Below are 14,825 nucleotides of genomic sequence, written 5' to 3'. Positions count from 1 at the left end.
AGAGGCCTGTCAACCAGGACGCATGCTGCAGTCTGTCTGAGTCTCCCCGCTCTCTCTCTCTCTCCGGAGGGAGCGTCTTCCTCCGCTTGTCAACCTCCGTTCATTTTAATAAGAGCCATGGGTTAGTGTGGAAGAAGAAGAAGTCATCCACGGAGTGAACCAGATGTCATGTTTGACAGGGTGTAGAAGCTCAGTAGAGCACATAGCTGTCGTGTGCTCACTCAGCCACGCACACACGCACACGCACACATACACGAACACACACATGTATACACATATACACACACACACACACACACACACACACCAAGAGCCTAGACAGGAACAGATAGACCAAAACACTCACGCAAGCACGGGCATATACATTGCTTGGGAACAGAATGTGTCTCTAAGTAACAGTATTATGAAACAAAACAGGCCTGAAAACCACCGTCACATTCCTTCCCACCCCGGAGCCCCACACCCATGTTCCCCCCCTCATTCCCTCCCTCCCTCCCTCCCCCTGCTACCCTTTCCTCATTGCCAACTGCTCCATTACTCCTTCCCTTCATTACTGAACCTCTTCTCCCTTCGTCCCCCCCTTTTCCTTGCATGCCAGCCCCCCTTACCTCACCTCCACTCACACCCATTACTGCAGTCTTTCCTCCCTCTCTCTCTCTCTCTCTCTCTCTCTCTCTGATCTTGGCTGTCTTTTCTTCTCCTCACAGCCTGGAAGTGGATTGGAGAAAAAGAAAAGAAATGAAAGAAAGGCCTAGACCTCCCCAACCTCTATCTGGCCAGGCATCGCCATGGCAGCATGACCCCAGAACAGCCCAGCATGCTCTGCTGCACTCCAAAAGAACTGAGAGAGAGAGAGAGAGAGAGAGAGAGAGAGAGAGAGAGAGAGAGAGAGAAGGAGGAGGGGGAGAGATAGAGAAAGAGAGCAGACAGGGCTAGAGGTGGTGGGAGAAATTAAAAGCTTCCCACTTTTCGGGAATACTTCACTGGAGTATTCAATGTATTCAGATTTTAGATTTAACTAAAGCCTTCCCTTACCCATGCACTGAATGACACTGGTTGTGTGTGTGTGTGTGTGTGTGTGTGTGTGTGTGTGTGTATGTGTGTGCGTGTGCGTGTGACTGACATGGGGTTGATAAGGAATATCAATAGGCAATAAGAAGTCAAAAAGATTCAACATTCATTTTTATTGGTTTGGTTTTTTGAGTACAGTGGTTATTTCAGCCATTCTGGCATTCACAGAGACAACAGAACAATAACACAATGTAAAACTGGAAACAAGAAATATAGCTTTCTGATAATATCTCTGGCTCAGTCTAGTCGTTATGACAAGATACAACAACAAAAAACTCTCCGTACCTGATCAACACATACACAAACAATATATAAACAGGTAAAAACTGTCCAAAATGGCACTAATACTTTTTGAAATTCGGCGTTTATAAAAGGACATCGCTATTTACATTCAATTTGAATAATTATCATTTTGAAAAAAAACAAAAAAACAAATATACTGTATGAGACTGACACACAAATGGAGAAATAAAAAACACTGATTATTCAAACTTGAAATAAAATATATAATATATCAATTACTATTAGAAGGTTCCATTACATAGTTCAAGTGCTATTAATAGAAGTACACATGGGAACCTCCGGACGAGGGCCAGGTCGGCTCCCCTGTGAGAGTGGTATAACTCAAGGTGCAGCTCAGAGGTCAGGGGTAAAAAGGTCAAAGGTTACGGGGAGGGGGGGGGGGGGGGGGTCGTGTTCAGTCGTGTTGTAGCTCTGCCTCTGAGACGCAAAGTTCAAAGTGGTTAGTAGTACAGAAACGGAGAGTGAAGGGGTTGGGGACACAACCTGGGAAAACAGGTTCCACCGCAGTCACTCCTGGGTTACTGACGAGAACGACAAAAGATACACGGTTTATAGCGACGTGTTCCTTTCTTTTCTCCTTTGTCCATGACAATGCTCTGTTAGTTGCTCTGCAGTAAAGGGACAGAGCAGTGTGAACGGGGGGGGACTAATGGTGGAGGATGGACAGGACGTGAAGCCAGTGCTTGGTCCTTACTGCTGCCAGTTTGGTCACATGGTCCTTTATTGGTGCGAGTTTGGTCACACAATAACGAGCGGGTCGTTCCGTTTCTCCGAGGTCTGATGATGTCACAGTTCACAAAGTCCAGCTGATGACGTGGATATCCAGAAGAGGCATCCCCGATGACCAATCCAAATATAACAAGTGACACTGACCATGTAGTATTGAGCCTAATGCACTGACCACTAGCCACCATGACAGGAAAAATAAACATAATCAACTTATATAACCTGGGAAAAATCATCATCATTAGCAGCTTCATCTAAAACTCCATTTGAAAAATAGATACATTTGTTTTCATATATAAAAATATCTGTAATATTACTATGCATTTCTCCTCTGTGGACGGGTTTCATCTACATTCAGGTGTAGATTCACTTGTGTGTGTGTGTGTGTGTGTGTGTGTGTATGTTAGATGGTAGTGTGTGTTAGTGATAAAGGTGTAGCCCTGTGTGTGTGTGTGTGTGTGTGTGTGTGTGTGTGTGTGTGTGCGTGTGTGTGTGTGTGTGTGTGTGTATGTGTATGTGTGTGCGTGTGCGTGTGTGCGTGTGTGCGTGTGTGTGTGTGTGTGTGCGTGTGTCAATGTGTTTGTCAGAGCAGGTGTGTGCTAGATTGTTCTCTATGTCCATCTTTCTTTCTTCTCTTCACCACTTCTCTCTCTCTCCCCCTGATAGTTTCCCTCTCACTTTCTTCACAATTCTTTCTCTCCCTCCCTGTCCCTCACACATTCACTGCTCACCTGTGCTATCTGACTCTCTCTCTCTCTCTCTCTCTCTCTCTCTCTCTCTCTCTCTCTCTCTCTCTCTCTCTCACTCCATCTCTCTCTCTCTCTCTCTCTGAGACCCATCCTCCATGTGGTTTGTGGTGGGTGGGGAGTGTTGCTGCTAGCAGACGGTCTGTTGGCTGGACAGAGGGCTCTCCAGGGACATGCTGTTAGGAGACAGGTCTGGATGGGCAGTCTTGAACATGGAGGAGATGTAGAAGGCCTGCAGACAAACACACACACACACACACACACACACACACACACACAAAACACACTGTCAGTCAAACAATACAGGTATCTCAGACTGCCAGTGAGTGAGAAGTTATATTGTTCAGACTGAGGATGACAAGAGAGAGAAAGACCCAGTCAGTCAAGCCAAACAGGTATAGGGAAAGTGATTTAGTGTCATTGTTTGGGCATAACTGACTGTACAGTGTACAAGTTCATTTATTGCCTATCCTCCCATCCTACAACTCCAATATGGACGCCGACCGGGACGTTCAGATACGTACCACCCAGTAGGCGGTGAGCCCGCCCTGGATGAAGCCGGCGATGACGTCGGTGGGGTGGTGGCGGTAGTCGGAAATGCGGCTCAGTCCCGTGTACACGGCCAGCATCATCAGGAGGAACTGCAGCAGCGGACGCAACAGCCGAGCCCCTCGCCATGACAACCGCGCCTGCAGGTAGAACTGGGAGGGGAGTGGAGGGATCAGGTCATGTGACTGTATTGTAGTGCTACAAAATGAATCTTACGTAGGTGTGTGTGTACAGGTTTGCGTGAACGTGCATGTGTCTGTGAGACAGTGTGTGCAGACTGCAGAGTAGCCTGCTCGGCACACACACATAATACACACCGAACCACCCGCCCACCCACACACGCACACACAGGGAGGGAGAAAGAGCTGACAGAAGTCCATTAGCAGTGGCTCAGTAGCCTTAAACTTCACTCATCTATCTTCCCTTCAGAGGCGATTATTACTACAGTAGAGGAGGAGCACCAGTGAGAGAATGAGGGGGGGGGGGGGGGTCAGAGGTTGACTGATATGCATGGGCTGTTTCTGAGGTGGATGTCTGGGCCTGACAGAAGGACCAAGTGGCTTACATTCCTCTGGCTGGGTGCTGTGGGGGGGGCTGGGGCTGGGGCTGGGACTGGGACTGGGGCTGGGGCTGGGGCTGGGGGCTGGGGCTGGGACTGGGACTGGGGCTGGGGCTGGGGCTGGGGCTGGGGGCTGGGGGCTGGGGCTGGGACTGGGACTGGGACTGGGACTGGGGCTGGGGCTGGGGGCTGGGGGCTGGGGCTGGGGCTGGGGCTGGGACTGGGACTGGGACTGGGACTGGGGCTGGGGCTGGGGCTGGGGCTGGGGGCTGGGACTGGGGCTGGGGCTGGGGCTGGAGCTGGGGCGGCTCACTCGGCTCACTCTCCTGTCTGTTAGCAGGTGTCACTCTTCCTGGCCTAAACAGTAGCAGCTGGCCCAGGGCCCTGGTGGCATGTTTGCTGCAGGTCCTCTCACATTGTAAACGCTCCAGTCTGCACTAGGTAACACTCCAGTCTGCACTAGGTAACACTCCAGTCTGCACTAGGTAACACTCCAGTCTGCACTAGGTAACACTCCAGTCTGCACTAGGTAACACTCCAGTCTGCACTAGGTAACACTCCAGTCTGCACTAGGTAACACTCCAGTCTGCACTAGGTAACACTCCAGTCTGCACTAGGTAACACTCCAGTCTGCACTAGGTAACACTCCAGTCTGCACTAGGTAACACTCCAGTCTTCACTAGGTAACACTACAGTCTGCACTAGGTAACACTCCAGTCTGCACTAGGTAACACTCCAGTCTGCACTAGGTAACACTCCAGTCTTCACTAGGTAACACTACAGTCTGCACTAGGTAACACTACAGTCTTCACTAGGTAACACTACAGTCTGCACTAGGTAACACTACAGTCTGCACTAGGTAACACTACAGTCTGCACTAGGTAACACTACAGTCTGCACTAGGTAACACTACAGTCTGCACTAGGTAACACTACAGTCTGCACTAGGTAACACTACAGTCTGCACTAGGTAACACTACAGTCTGCACTAGGTAACACTACAGTCTGCACTAGGTAACACTACAGTCTGCACTAGGTAACACTACAGTCTGCACTAGGTAACACTACAGTCTGCACTAGGTAACACTACAGTCTGCACTAGGTAACACTACAGTCTGCACTAGGTAACACTGGCTAGCAGGAGGGAACCACAGCACAACAGGGGAATAGGATGGAGGGAGGAGAGAGGAGAGGAGAGAGAGAACAAAGAAAGAGGCCCTTCTTTTCCTCTCGGGCCACTCAACTGTTCAATGCCCCCACAACTTTTTCTTTCTCCCTCTTTCTCTCTCTGTCCTTTTCTGATCAGTGGTGGATGAGGCCTTGCTTTCATTTTGACATCAATAGAGAGTGGGGGGGGGGGGGTGCAATGGTGTGAAGGACCAGAGGAATCTTTTAACAGACGTTTCTGAATGGTGACTTTTTTTTGGGCCAATTGAAATTTCATGAGTATGATCTATTTCACTTAATTTCATACATTTTTACTCTAAGGGTTTTAATGAATTATTCCAGTCACATTCTGGACTATAATTAGGGGACTTAATGAAGAGGAATACATTAGGTATGTGAATATATTATGGTAAACCGTGTGCTTTTGTCTTGCTCCAACTGTCATTTTTTCTTCTGACTGCTGGCCAGTATAGAGAAGGAAAAGCAGAGAGCAGGACAGAGAGAGATGGAGAGATGGAGATGGAGGGGGGATTCTTGTTGAAAGAAGCCTGTCGATCTCTCAGCAGGCACAGCCACCCCCCCCCAACCCCCCACCCTCGCCTCCAACCAGACCAAAACAAGGACTCCTCTGTCTGCTTGGTCTCTTCATCTATTCATGTTCCCTCTGGAAAACGTTCTCTCTCTCTCCCTCCCTCCCTCCCTCCCTCCCTCCCTCTCTCTTTCTCTTTCCATTTGAGGCAGGATGCCTTTTGAGAGTTGCTTTTCTCAATGGCCTACTCTTTTTGCATGTACAATGTGTGTATGAGTGAGGGTATGTGTGTGTGTGTGTGTGTGTGTGTGTGTGTGTGTGTGTGTGTGTACGTGTGTATGTGTATGTGTATGCATCTGACTAACTGAAGTGAAAGTGAGAAGTGAAAGTCATAAATGTATCTTTCAACCTTGGACTGGTGTAATGCAGCCATTACAGAACAAGCCATTGTGAATGTCACAAAACTATTTCTGTAGCCACAGGCGTGCATGTGTGTGTGTGTTTGTGTGTGTGTACGTGACCAATCATCTGTGACACTTACTGCCAGGTAGAGCATGGTGTACATAGCAAAGGAGGCGTGGCCTGAGAAAAAGGATTTCCTGTAAGAAAAAAGAATGGTGTTATTCATTAACTCCTTATCGATACCTGTGGCAACAAGCTTGCATGAAAACACGGAGCACACGCCTATGTTTCCCTGTTCTAAACAAGCTCATGCAAACACTCATGCTACCCTGCCTACGCATTGACTCAGCCAGACAGACAAACACTTTACACACAGAGAGGAAGTGCACTAATTTAATCTCTCACACTCACACACTCACTTACTCACACACTCACACACTCAAACACTCACACACTCAACTCACACACTCACACACTCACTCACTCACACACTCACACACTCACACACTCACACACTCACACATTCATACACTCACTCACTCACACACACCCTCCCACACCCTCCCTCAACCTCCCTCCCCCCACTGACCTGGCCTCCTCCACCATCTTGTGGTTGGGCTGCTTGCAGGTGACCTGGGACACGTAGCTGCCAGGGGCGCAGTTGAGGGAGGCGTAGGTGATGTTGCACACGGACAGGAAGTTGGGCCGGAGACGACCCACGCTTAGCTTGGCCATGTTGGTGAGGGATTGGCCCACGCAGCAGCCGAACAGGAAGCTGCCCAGCTCCTTGTAGAGGCACGACACGTAGTGGTTACGCACAAAGGCCCGCGAGTTCACCCCCCGGAAACGCACGCGGTAACACTCGCCCAGCGCAATCTGACCGGGAGGGAGAGACAGAGAGAGAGGAGTGAGTGAATAAGGAGAGAGGAGGAGGATGTAACGTTAATTTTACTCTTACAATTGCTCTTATTTGCACCTGCTGTTTATTTGTATCTGCTGTTGTGTTTTCAGTTACTATAAATGTATCTGTATGCATTTCTCTCCTTCTTGTTGTGTTTTTCTTTTTGTGAATATGCATTGAACTGCCTTTTTGGATGTTTGTGAAGGAAATAATAAAAATCCTAATCGAAAAAGGAGGAGGAGGATGGGGATGGGGGTGGTCAGAATCACAGTCAGAATCACATATGCACCTCAAATCATGTGTGTAAATGGCGGGAAAGAATTGAATAAATGCATCTACATGAAGGGTCATTCTGGTCTCATGTCTGTCTGTCTGTCTGTCTGTCTGTCTGTCTGTCTCACCGTGAGGCCTGTGATCATGATGCCCCCAGCTATGAGCAGACTGTCTGGGATGGCCTCTCTCTCCAGGAAGGGGTAGGTGATGCTGGAGTCTCCACAGAAGAAACCCCTCCTGTATGGAGTCACTGCCTTCAGCTCACAGGCAAAGAACGGGATGGAAGCTGGAGAGGAAAAAAAGAGAGAGAGAGAGAGAAAGAAGGGGTCACAAGGTGATCAAGACAAAGGTCGTCTTCTCCTGCCTCATCTGGGGAGGGATTAATGTAGGTGCAACATGAGGAGGGGGCAGGTCTCTAACAGGCGTGTTAGTCATCCACTGACGGGATCAGTATTCAAGATCCCTCAAGGATCGAGTGTCCCTCATTCCTCACATAACTCCATCAGAGAGGCCGTGACTGTGGAAGGACCAAGTGGCTTACATTCCTCTGGCTGGGTGCTGGGGGGGGCTGGGGCTGGGGCTGGGGCTGGGGCTGGGGCTGGGGCTGGGGCTGGGGCTGGGGCTGGGGCTGGGACTGGGACTGGGACTGGGACTGGGACTGGGGGCTGGGGCTGGGGCTGGGGCTGGGGCTGGGGGCTGGGGCTGAGGATTGGGCTGGATTTGCGGGATGGGGATGGGGCTGGGGCTGGGGCTGGGGCTGGGGCTGAGGGATGGGGCTGAGGATGGGGCTGAGGCTGGGGCTGGGACTGGGACTGGGGAATGGGGCTGAGGATTGGGCTGGGTTTGAGGGATGGGGATGGGGCTGGGGCTGGGACTGGGACTGGGACTGGGACTGGGACTGGGACTGGGACTGGGGGCTGGGGCTGAGGATTGGGCTGGGTTTGAGGGATGGGGATGGGGCTGGGGCTGGGGCTGGGGCTGGGGCTGAGGATGGGGCTGGGGCTGGGGCTGGGGCTGGGGCTGGGGCTGAGGATGGGGCTGGGGCTGGGGCTGAGGATGGGGCTGAGGCTGAGGGCTGCGGCAGAAGACTACCAGAAGGGGAGAGACAGTGCACTATGACAGTGCTCTATGGATAATTCAGGAGGAGAAAAACAGAGGAGAGGGAGAGGGTGTATTAGACTGAAAATTACACAGTGGTGAAAGCAAATGGATTTCCAGTAAGCTAATATAGCCTGTGAATGTACAGACCTGTAATACAAGTACCATGTAGCATACAATAAAGCACTGTTCCAAAGAGGAGGATCAGATAACAATGGTCCAAAACCATGGGCTTATTATGTTATTATTAATAATAATAATGGTAATAATAATTATAATTATAATAATAGTAAGAGTACGGTAATAGTAATAATAATAATGTTTTCTTTCTTTTGCTGATGTCTTCTTTGTTGTTTAGGTTTTTAATCTTTATTTTTTTTGCACTGTATTGTACAGCACTTTGGGCAGCATTATGTATGTGCTATATAAATAAATCTATATAAATACATTTATACAGACATTATATACACATAAATACATTTATATAGACGTTTTTTTCTAAGCCCTGAAGACGCATCTGATAGCACATTTGTTTTGTTTTTATTGCTATAATTTCCCTTCATTATTACCCTGTTGGTTTCCTGGTTAGTAACCAATTAATCGGATTCCTGCAGTATGCCTAGGGTTGGTCAAGGTCTGGCTTTCTTAAGCAAACACACCTCACACTCTGCTGGTGAAGGTTCACTGGATAAAAACCTTGTGCAACACTTGGGATGGTGACATGGGGAGATGGAATCCAAAGCGAGCTGACATGTCACTTTTCTCCACAGTACTCATAATACATGTACACTACTTGAGGACTTCCAACTAAAACTCGTCGTCCCTCGTGAGAGTGCTCCCTACAGCCCAGCCCCCTTACCCCCGTGTTGTCCCCGATCCCATGCCCCCCACTCCCCTCCATCGACCCAGGGAGAGCATGGGACTAATCATTAACCTCTCTCTCATCGCAGGCCTGGAACAGACCCAGGCACAAACACTGGGCCTGCCAGGGAATCTCTTAGACTACGTGACAGGGGGGAGGGGGAGGGGACATGTGCACACACGCACAGTCGCTCTCACACACATACACACACACACACACACACATGCACAGATACACGCAGACACACACACAGACATGAACACACACACACACACACGCACAGACACACACACACACACACACACACACACACACACACACACAAACACACAAAGACACAAACACTTGAGCCCATTTGAGACTCTAGTCTAGATCAATAAGAGGAGACTGACAGCAGTATGATACAGGTCTCAGTGACCTCAGAGATTCTCCAGCAGATTCTCAACCTGTAAGACCCCAGCAGGGCTACTATTCATAGACTCCCCGTCAGCCTAAATACTTCTCAAACCATATTCGCTCAATCTCTGATACAACACTGCATGATACCAAGAGAGTTTGTTATTACCGATATTACTATTATTATATATTTTTTATCCCAGTAAGACAGGGTCTTAGTGACCTCCTCAGTTCCAGGAAGTTATGAAGAAAGACCAAACACAGATAAAGGCATATCCTCTGGTTTAAGAGAAGGCAGGAGGAGGGAGGGTAAGGGAGGGAGGGACAGGGAAAAACACGTTGCAGCCAGATAGCAGCTAAGTCTCTGACGGAGGAGGCGATAGCGCAAACATCTGACCCTGATCTCTCACTGATCTCCTCCACCCATTGCCAGCATCACACGCTCCCCATTTCAGCCACGTTTACAGACACACACACACACGTACACACGCACACACAGGTGCACTCTACAATGGCCTATAATGCACACACCAGCTCTAAGCTCCAGTTTCAGACAGCCCCAGTCCCAGTCAGCCTCTTACACCAAACCAGGATAACAAATATCGCACAGTAAATGCAGTCTAAAGGCCTCGTACAGCCACAACTCAGCACCAGGGCAGATGACATGACACTGACAAGCCCAGTGGACAATAGAAAGTTGCAGTCGGGTCATGTGACGAAGGCTCATACAGCTATGATCAGCCTAATAAGGTTGATGTCAGGTAAACACATTAGAACAGAGTTTCCTAAACGTTGAGTCAATAATCATTTGGTTGCATGATCAAAGGGGATCACTGGGCATTAATTCTGTTGACTCTGTGACTCACAAGAAAACTCCTCACGGACTAGCCTGATCAGAATCAGCGTTCTACATCACTATCGGATTTCAGGTAGTTAGGCTACCCAAAGATACCCACTATCTGGTGAAAACTCTGTTTGAGGAAATTCCTGTATCCTAGCCTGTGTGGGTGTGTGTGTGTTTGTGTGTGTGTGTGTGTCCAGTTATCTATTTTCTTCATGCTTGGGCAGGAGTGAAGAGATATGGCCTAAGCGCATCCTAACCCTGTCAAACCTGTAGTAGAGTTCCAGGATGAACCCATCACAACTTCCCCAAACAGGGCGGTCTGATCCCCCCCACCCCCACCGCCACCCGACGCTGACAGGACGTCACCTTTGACCCAGATGTTAATATCGGTCAGCAGCTGACTTCAGTCACTGTCACTGTTTGGCAGGGCCCAACCGTAGCACTTAGACTGGCATGTCACTCTCTTTCAAATACCAGACAGGTCAAGGACTTTTGGTGACCGCACATTCAATTCCACTTCTGAGGAAGTTCTTTTTTTTTCTTTCTGTGTTTTAATAGTTATTCATTTGACACTAGCTCATAAAAAATAAAACTTCCCCTTACAAAGCCACACACACTGTCAGGGTCAGTGGATGTATGAAAAAGCACGATGGTCTTTCACTCGGAAAACAAAATGACACGTGTGAAAGTACTATCTATCTATCCATCCATCAACCACATGACTCCCCGCCTCATCTGGGGGCTATTCTGAGAAGACCTTACGGGGTCTTCTCAGAATAATCTATGTTGTTCTGGGTTGTCGGCCCGCTAATGGACAATGTCTCCATTACCGGCGTCATAAAAGTGTCATGCTTGGTGGTCGTGTCGTGGGTGCGTACCCTGTAGAGGGTCATTTCAATACTTTCAGAGCGTAATGGGAGCCATCAAGCACTCAACCTGCTAACAGCAAGTTTATGACCTCCACCAAGTCAATGATGTATTGACTGTGCCGCAAATAATATGTGTGCGCTGTTTGTTTCCCCATCTCTGTGTAAAGTCCATAAACAGGAATAGATGAAATGGCTCCAACCCAAAGGTCTGAACAAAGCTCCACAAACACAACATAGACACCCTAACCCTAACCCTAACCTGATAACAAAATACAAACCTCAATCCAAACAGCACAAACTTGAGCTCCTGAAGACAAACTTCTCACACATACCACTGAGAAACCATCAAGATCACACACACATGCACATGCACACGCACACACTCACACACACACACACACACACACACACACACACACACACACTCACAGACACAGACGCAGACACAGACACAGACACTCACACACACACACACACACACACTCACACTCACACACACACACACACTCACACACTCACACACACACACACACACACACAGACACACACACACACACACACACACACAACAAATGTGTTATGATAGATAACACACACCATACAACTACACTATTCATCCTCACAACTCCTAAACAAGCCACAGGTCTTAGGCCTCAGCCCCCAGTAAAGCTCAGGGCTTTACACTGCCTCCAAACTGTTTCACAACAAGACACAAAACACTCCAGCCAACCTCTCCAATCATCAGGCAGCTGTGAGTAAACCTCCGCACCTGGCCAAGACAGGCACACACGACGGAGCAGAACAGTGGACCTGCTAGGGGAACCAGAGAGGGGGAGACTCACTCTCACACACACACACACACACACACACACACACACACACGAACGCAAGCCAAATGGGCTGGACCCAGCTCTCAAAGTGGGAATGCTTTCAAATAGTCAAAGGGAGAGAGAGAGAGAGAGAGAGAGAGAGAGAGAGAGAGGCAGGGAGGGAGGGAGGGAGCAGGAGGGAATGAGAGGAGAGGGGATATGTGCCTCTCACTCTTAGAAACTCCTCTGGTTCTAATTTACACTTCTATGACCACAGCCCAGAATGAGCTCACTGTGAGGCAGAACAACAACAACGACGAGAGGAGAGAGAAAAAACAGCCACGGAGAAAGGGAGTACAAGACAGAGAGGCAGATGGGAGTTATTTAAGCCGATGCTTTAAGGGCATATTGCTTAACGTGTACCAGTCAATAAAGCGTCAAACTAAAAGTAGGATAGAAAAGCATAACCAGGAGGGGTACAAAATGGATGGACGGAACATGAGAAAGGAGATGGTCAGAGGTTAGGGATGAGAGAGGGGGGGAGGAGAGGGGGAGAGAGAGAGAGTGAGAGAGAGAGTGGGAACGGGGAAAGAGAGCTATTGAGAAAGGAGAGATGTGGCGAATGCTTTCTGTGGAGAAAGGCAGACGGAGGCGATTAGTGGCGGTTCTGGAATGTGAGGGTCAGAGATCTGGGCTCTGCTGGGACCCGCTCTGTAAACAGGACCCCGCCTCATCCAGCAGAATCCCCCTTTAACACACAAACACACAAACACACACACACACACGAAACAGATACACAACCATATAAACCACGCTTACACACACAAACAACCAAACACACCACAAAACCCCAACCAACCTCAACTAACCAAATAAACCACCCTGGAGCCAGCAAACCACTCGAAACCAAAACAACCACACAGACTGGCATCCAACCAGACAGGCCTCTCTAACGCACAGACCCTTCAACAGTGCGTTACTGGTGTCGACGGATGTAAATATTAGTATTAGACATCTACCCAACCAGGGGGGTATTCCACGTACGTTGATTAGTATATTCGCGATTAAAAGGAAAGCCTTGTTCAGGCAACTCTCGATTGGGATTCAAGCCTCAAGTGATTCCTCGAATGAGAATCAGGCTTGTGTCATCAATGTTCACGCAAGCCCGAATTGGAAAATTCTCGATTTGGGCGCCTGCCCGCATTTTGTTGTCTGATGCTTGTACTCTAATCTAAAAATGTATGTTTAAAATGATGGTGTAGGCTAATTTATTAGAGAACTGACATAACTACAACGGTGTTTGAAGGCTTTCTGTAAATGATGTTCTTCTAGCATTGTTCTGAAGGATTGGTTGCGTAGCAACCAAGCAGCACATTTTTTGAGCCACATTCATGGAACAGAACTCGAGCTGAAATTATCACGAATTATCAAAACTAGCCAGGATTGGCTCTAATCGCCGTTCTTGGAATAGGGCCCAGGCATAGCCCAAGGTTTGTTGTGCGACAACTACCATGGCCCCAATCACACATCACACTCTCCTTCCACATGGTGGATGTGGCCTGGCAGTGACACACTTGGGAGGAGTGACACCCTGGACTTTGGACAGCCCAAGTGCCCCAGCAGGACCCACCACCTAGACTAGACCAGGGGACAGAGGAAGGTACCTCAACAGGACCTCTGGGGTCCAGACTAGACCAGGGGACAGAGGAAGGTACCTCAACAGGACCTCTGGGGTCCACACCAGGGATTCTGGTCTCCCCACCTCCGCTTTAAACTGCTTGTTTGTCATCTGGAGGTCAATCTTGCAAGGAAAGGGTCTAAAGGTTTACTGAACCATGGAGAGGTGATGCAATTCTAATCTTAGTCAACTCTGTAATCCCTAGCGATAGCAGAATGTATCATGTTTTACTGTACTTCAACTGTTCTACAGCATGCCTACAGCTGGACAGCATGGGCTTTGACTCAGGCTCAAGGTACAACACGGTACAGTAGGGTATCTGTACAATGTGTCTGTTCCAGTAAAGGCTCTTCTGTGTGTCTGTGAATGATTTCCCTTTCAGATTGAGACAGTGACAGTGACAGTGACAGTGTGTTGTTCATGTTTCACCCACACGTTTGAAGACAAAGAGAGTCTTTGAGTACAAGACTGACAGGTAGTCAGGCGGTTTAGAACACACACACACACACACACACACACACACACACACACACACACACACGCACACACACACACACACACACACACACACACACACACACACACACACACACACACGCGCGCGCGTTCGCAAACAAAGGAGCCAGGTAAATCTCAGACAGGAGATGAAGTCATTGGCACACCAGGGCTGTGATTATGATTAGTAAACCATCATCCGCTCCACTGCTAATTAAATGTTATTGTGTGTGTGTGTGTGTGTGTGTGTGTGTGTTTCCTTTCTCCCAGCTCTTCCTAGGTGGGCTGATCCAGGTGGTACAGTACAGTACAGTGCAGGATGGGGGTGTGGGTAAGGGTGGTCCCTCCTCCTCTCTCCAAATTGGTGGGACTGTTCTAACTGGGCGCCCTGTTGTGTCTGCCCGGATGGCAGTACAACAGGACTGATCAGGGAAGAACAAAGACAGAGTGAGACTGTGGAACAAAAACAGCCCTGAGGAATCTCCAGTGTCGCTCTGATATCATCAGCATCTGCTGCAGCTGGACCAGACATGGGCACTATTTACCCAC

General features: G+C 48.8%; 1 protein-coding gene across 1 annotated transcript in view; it reads right to left on the bottom strand.

Moving 5' to 3' along the window:
* Positions 1–1,191: 1,191 nt before the first annotated feature.
* Positions 1,192–14,825, bottom strand: part of ppap2d (phosphatidic acid phosphatase type 2D) — a 19,370-nt gene continuing 5,736 nt past the window's right edge. Inside the window, exons 2-6 of the mRNA XM_080524032.1 lie at positions 7,354–7,511; positions 6,641–6,927; positions 6,191–6,248; positions 3,371–3,547; positions 1,192–3,078 (exon numbers count right to left, since the gene is read on the bottom strand). Coding sequence (XP_080380158.1) covers positions 2,977–3,078; positions 3,371–3,547; positions 6,191–6,248; positions 6,641–6,927; positions 7,354–7,511 — 782 coding nt within the window. The 3' untranslated portion in view covers positions 1,192–2,976. The remainder of the gene's footprint in view (positions 3,079–3,370; positions 3,548–6,190; positions 6,249–6,640; positions 6,928–7,353; positions 7,512–14,825) is intronic.

Source organism: Nansenia antarctica (genome assembly GCF_963989245.1).
Source record: "Nansenia antarctica genome assembly, chromosome: 2".
Lineage (NCBI taxonomy): Eukaryota > Metazoa > Chordata > Actinopteri > Argentiniformes > Microstomatidae > Nansenia > Nansenia antarctica.
The sequence above is the reverse complement of the archived record's forward strand: the minus strand, read 5'-3'. Positions and strand labels throughout refer to the sequence as shown.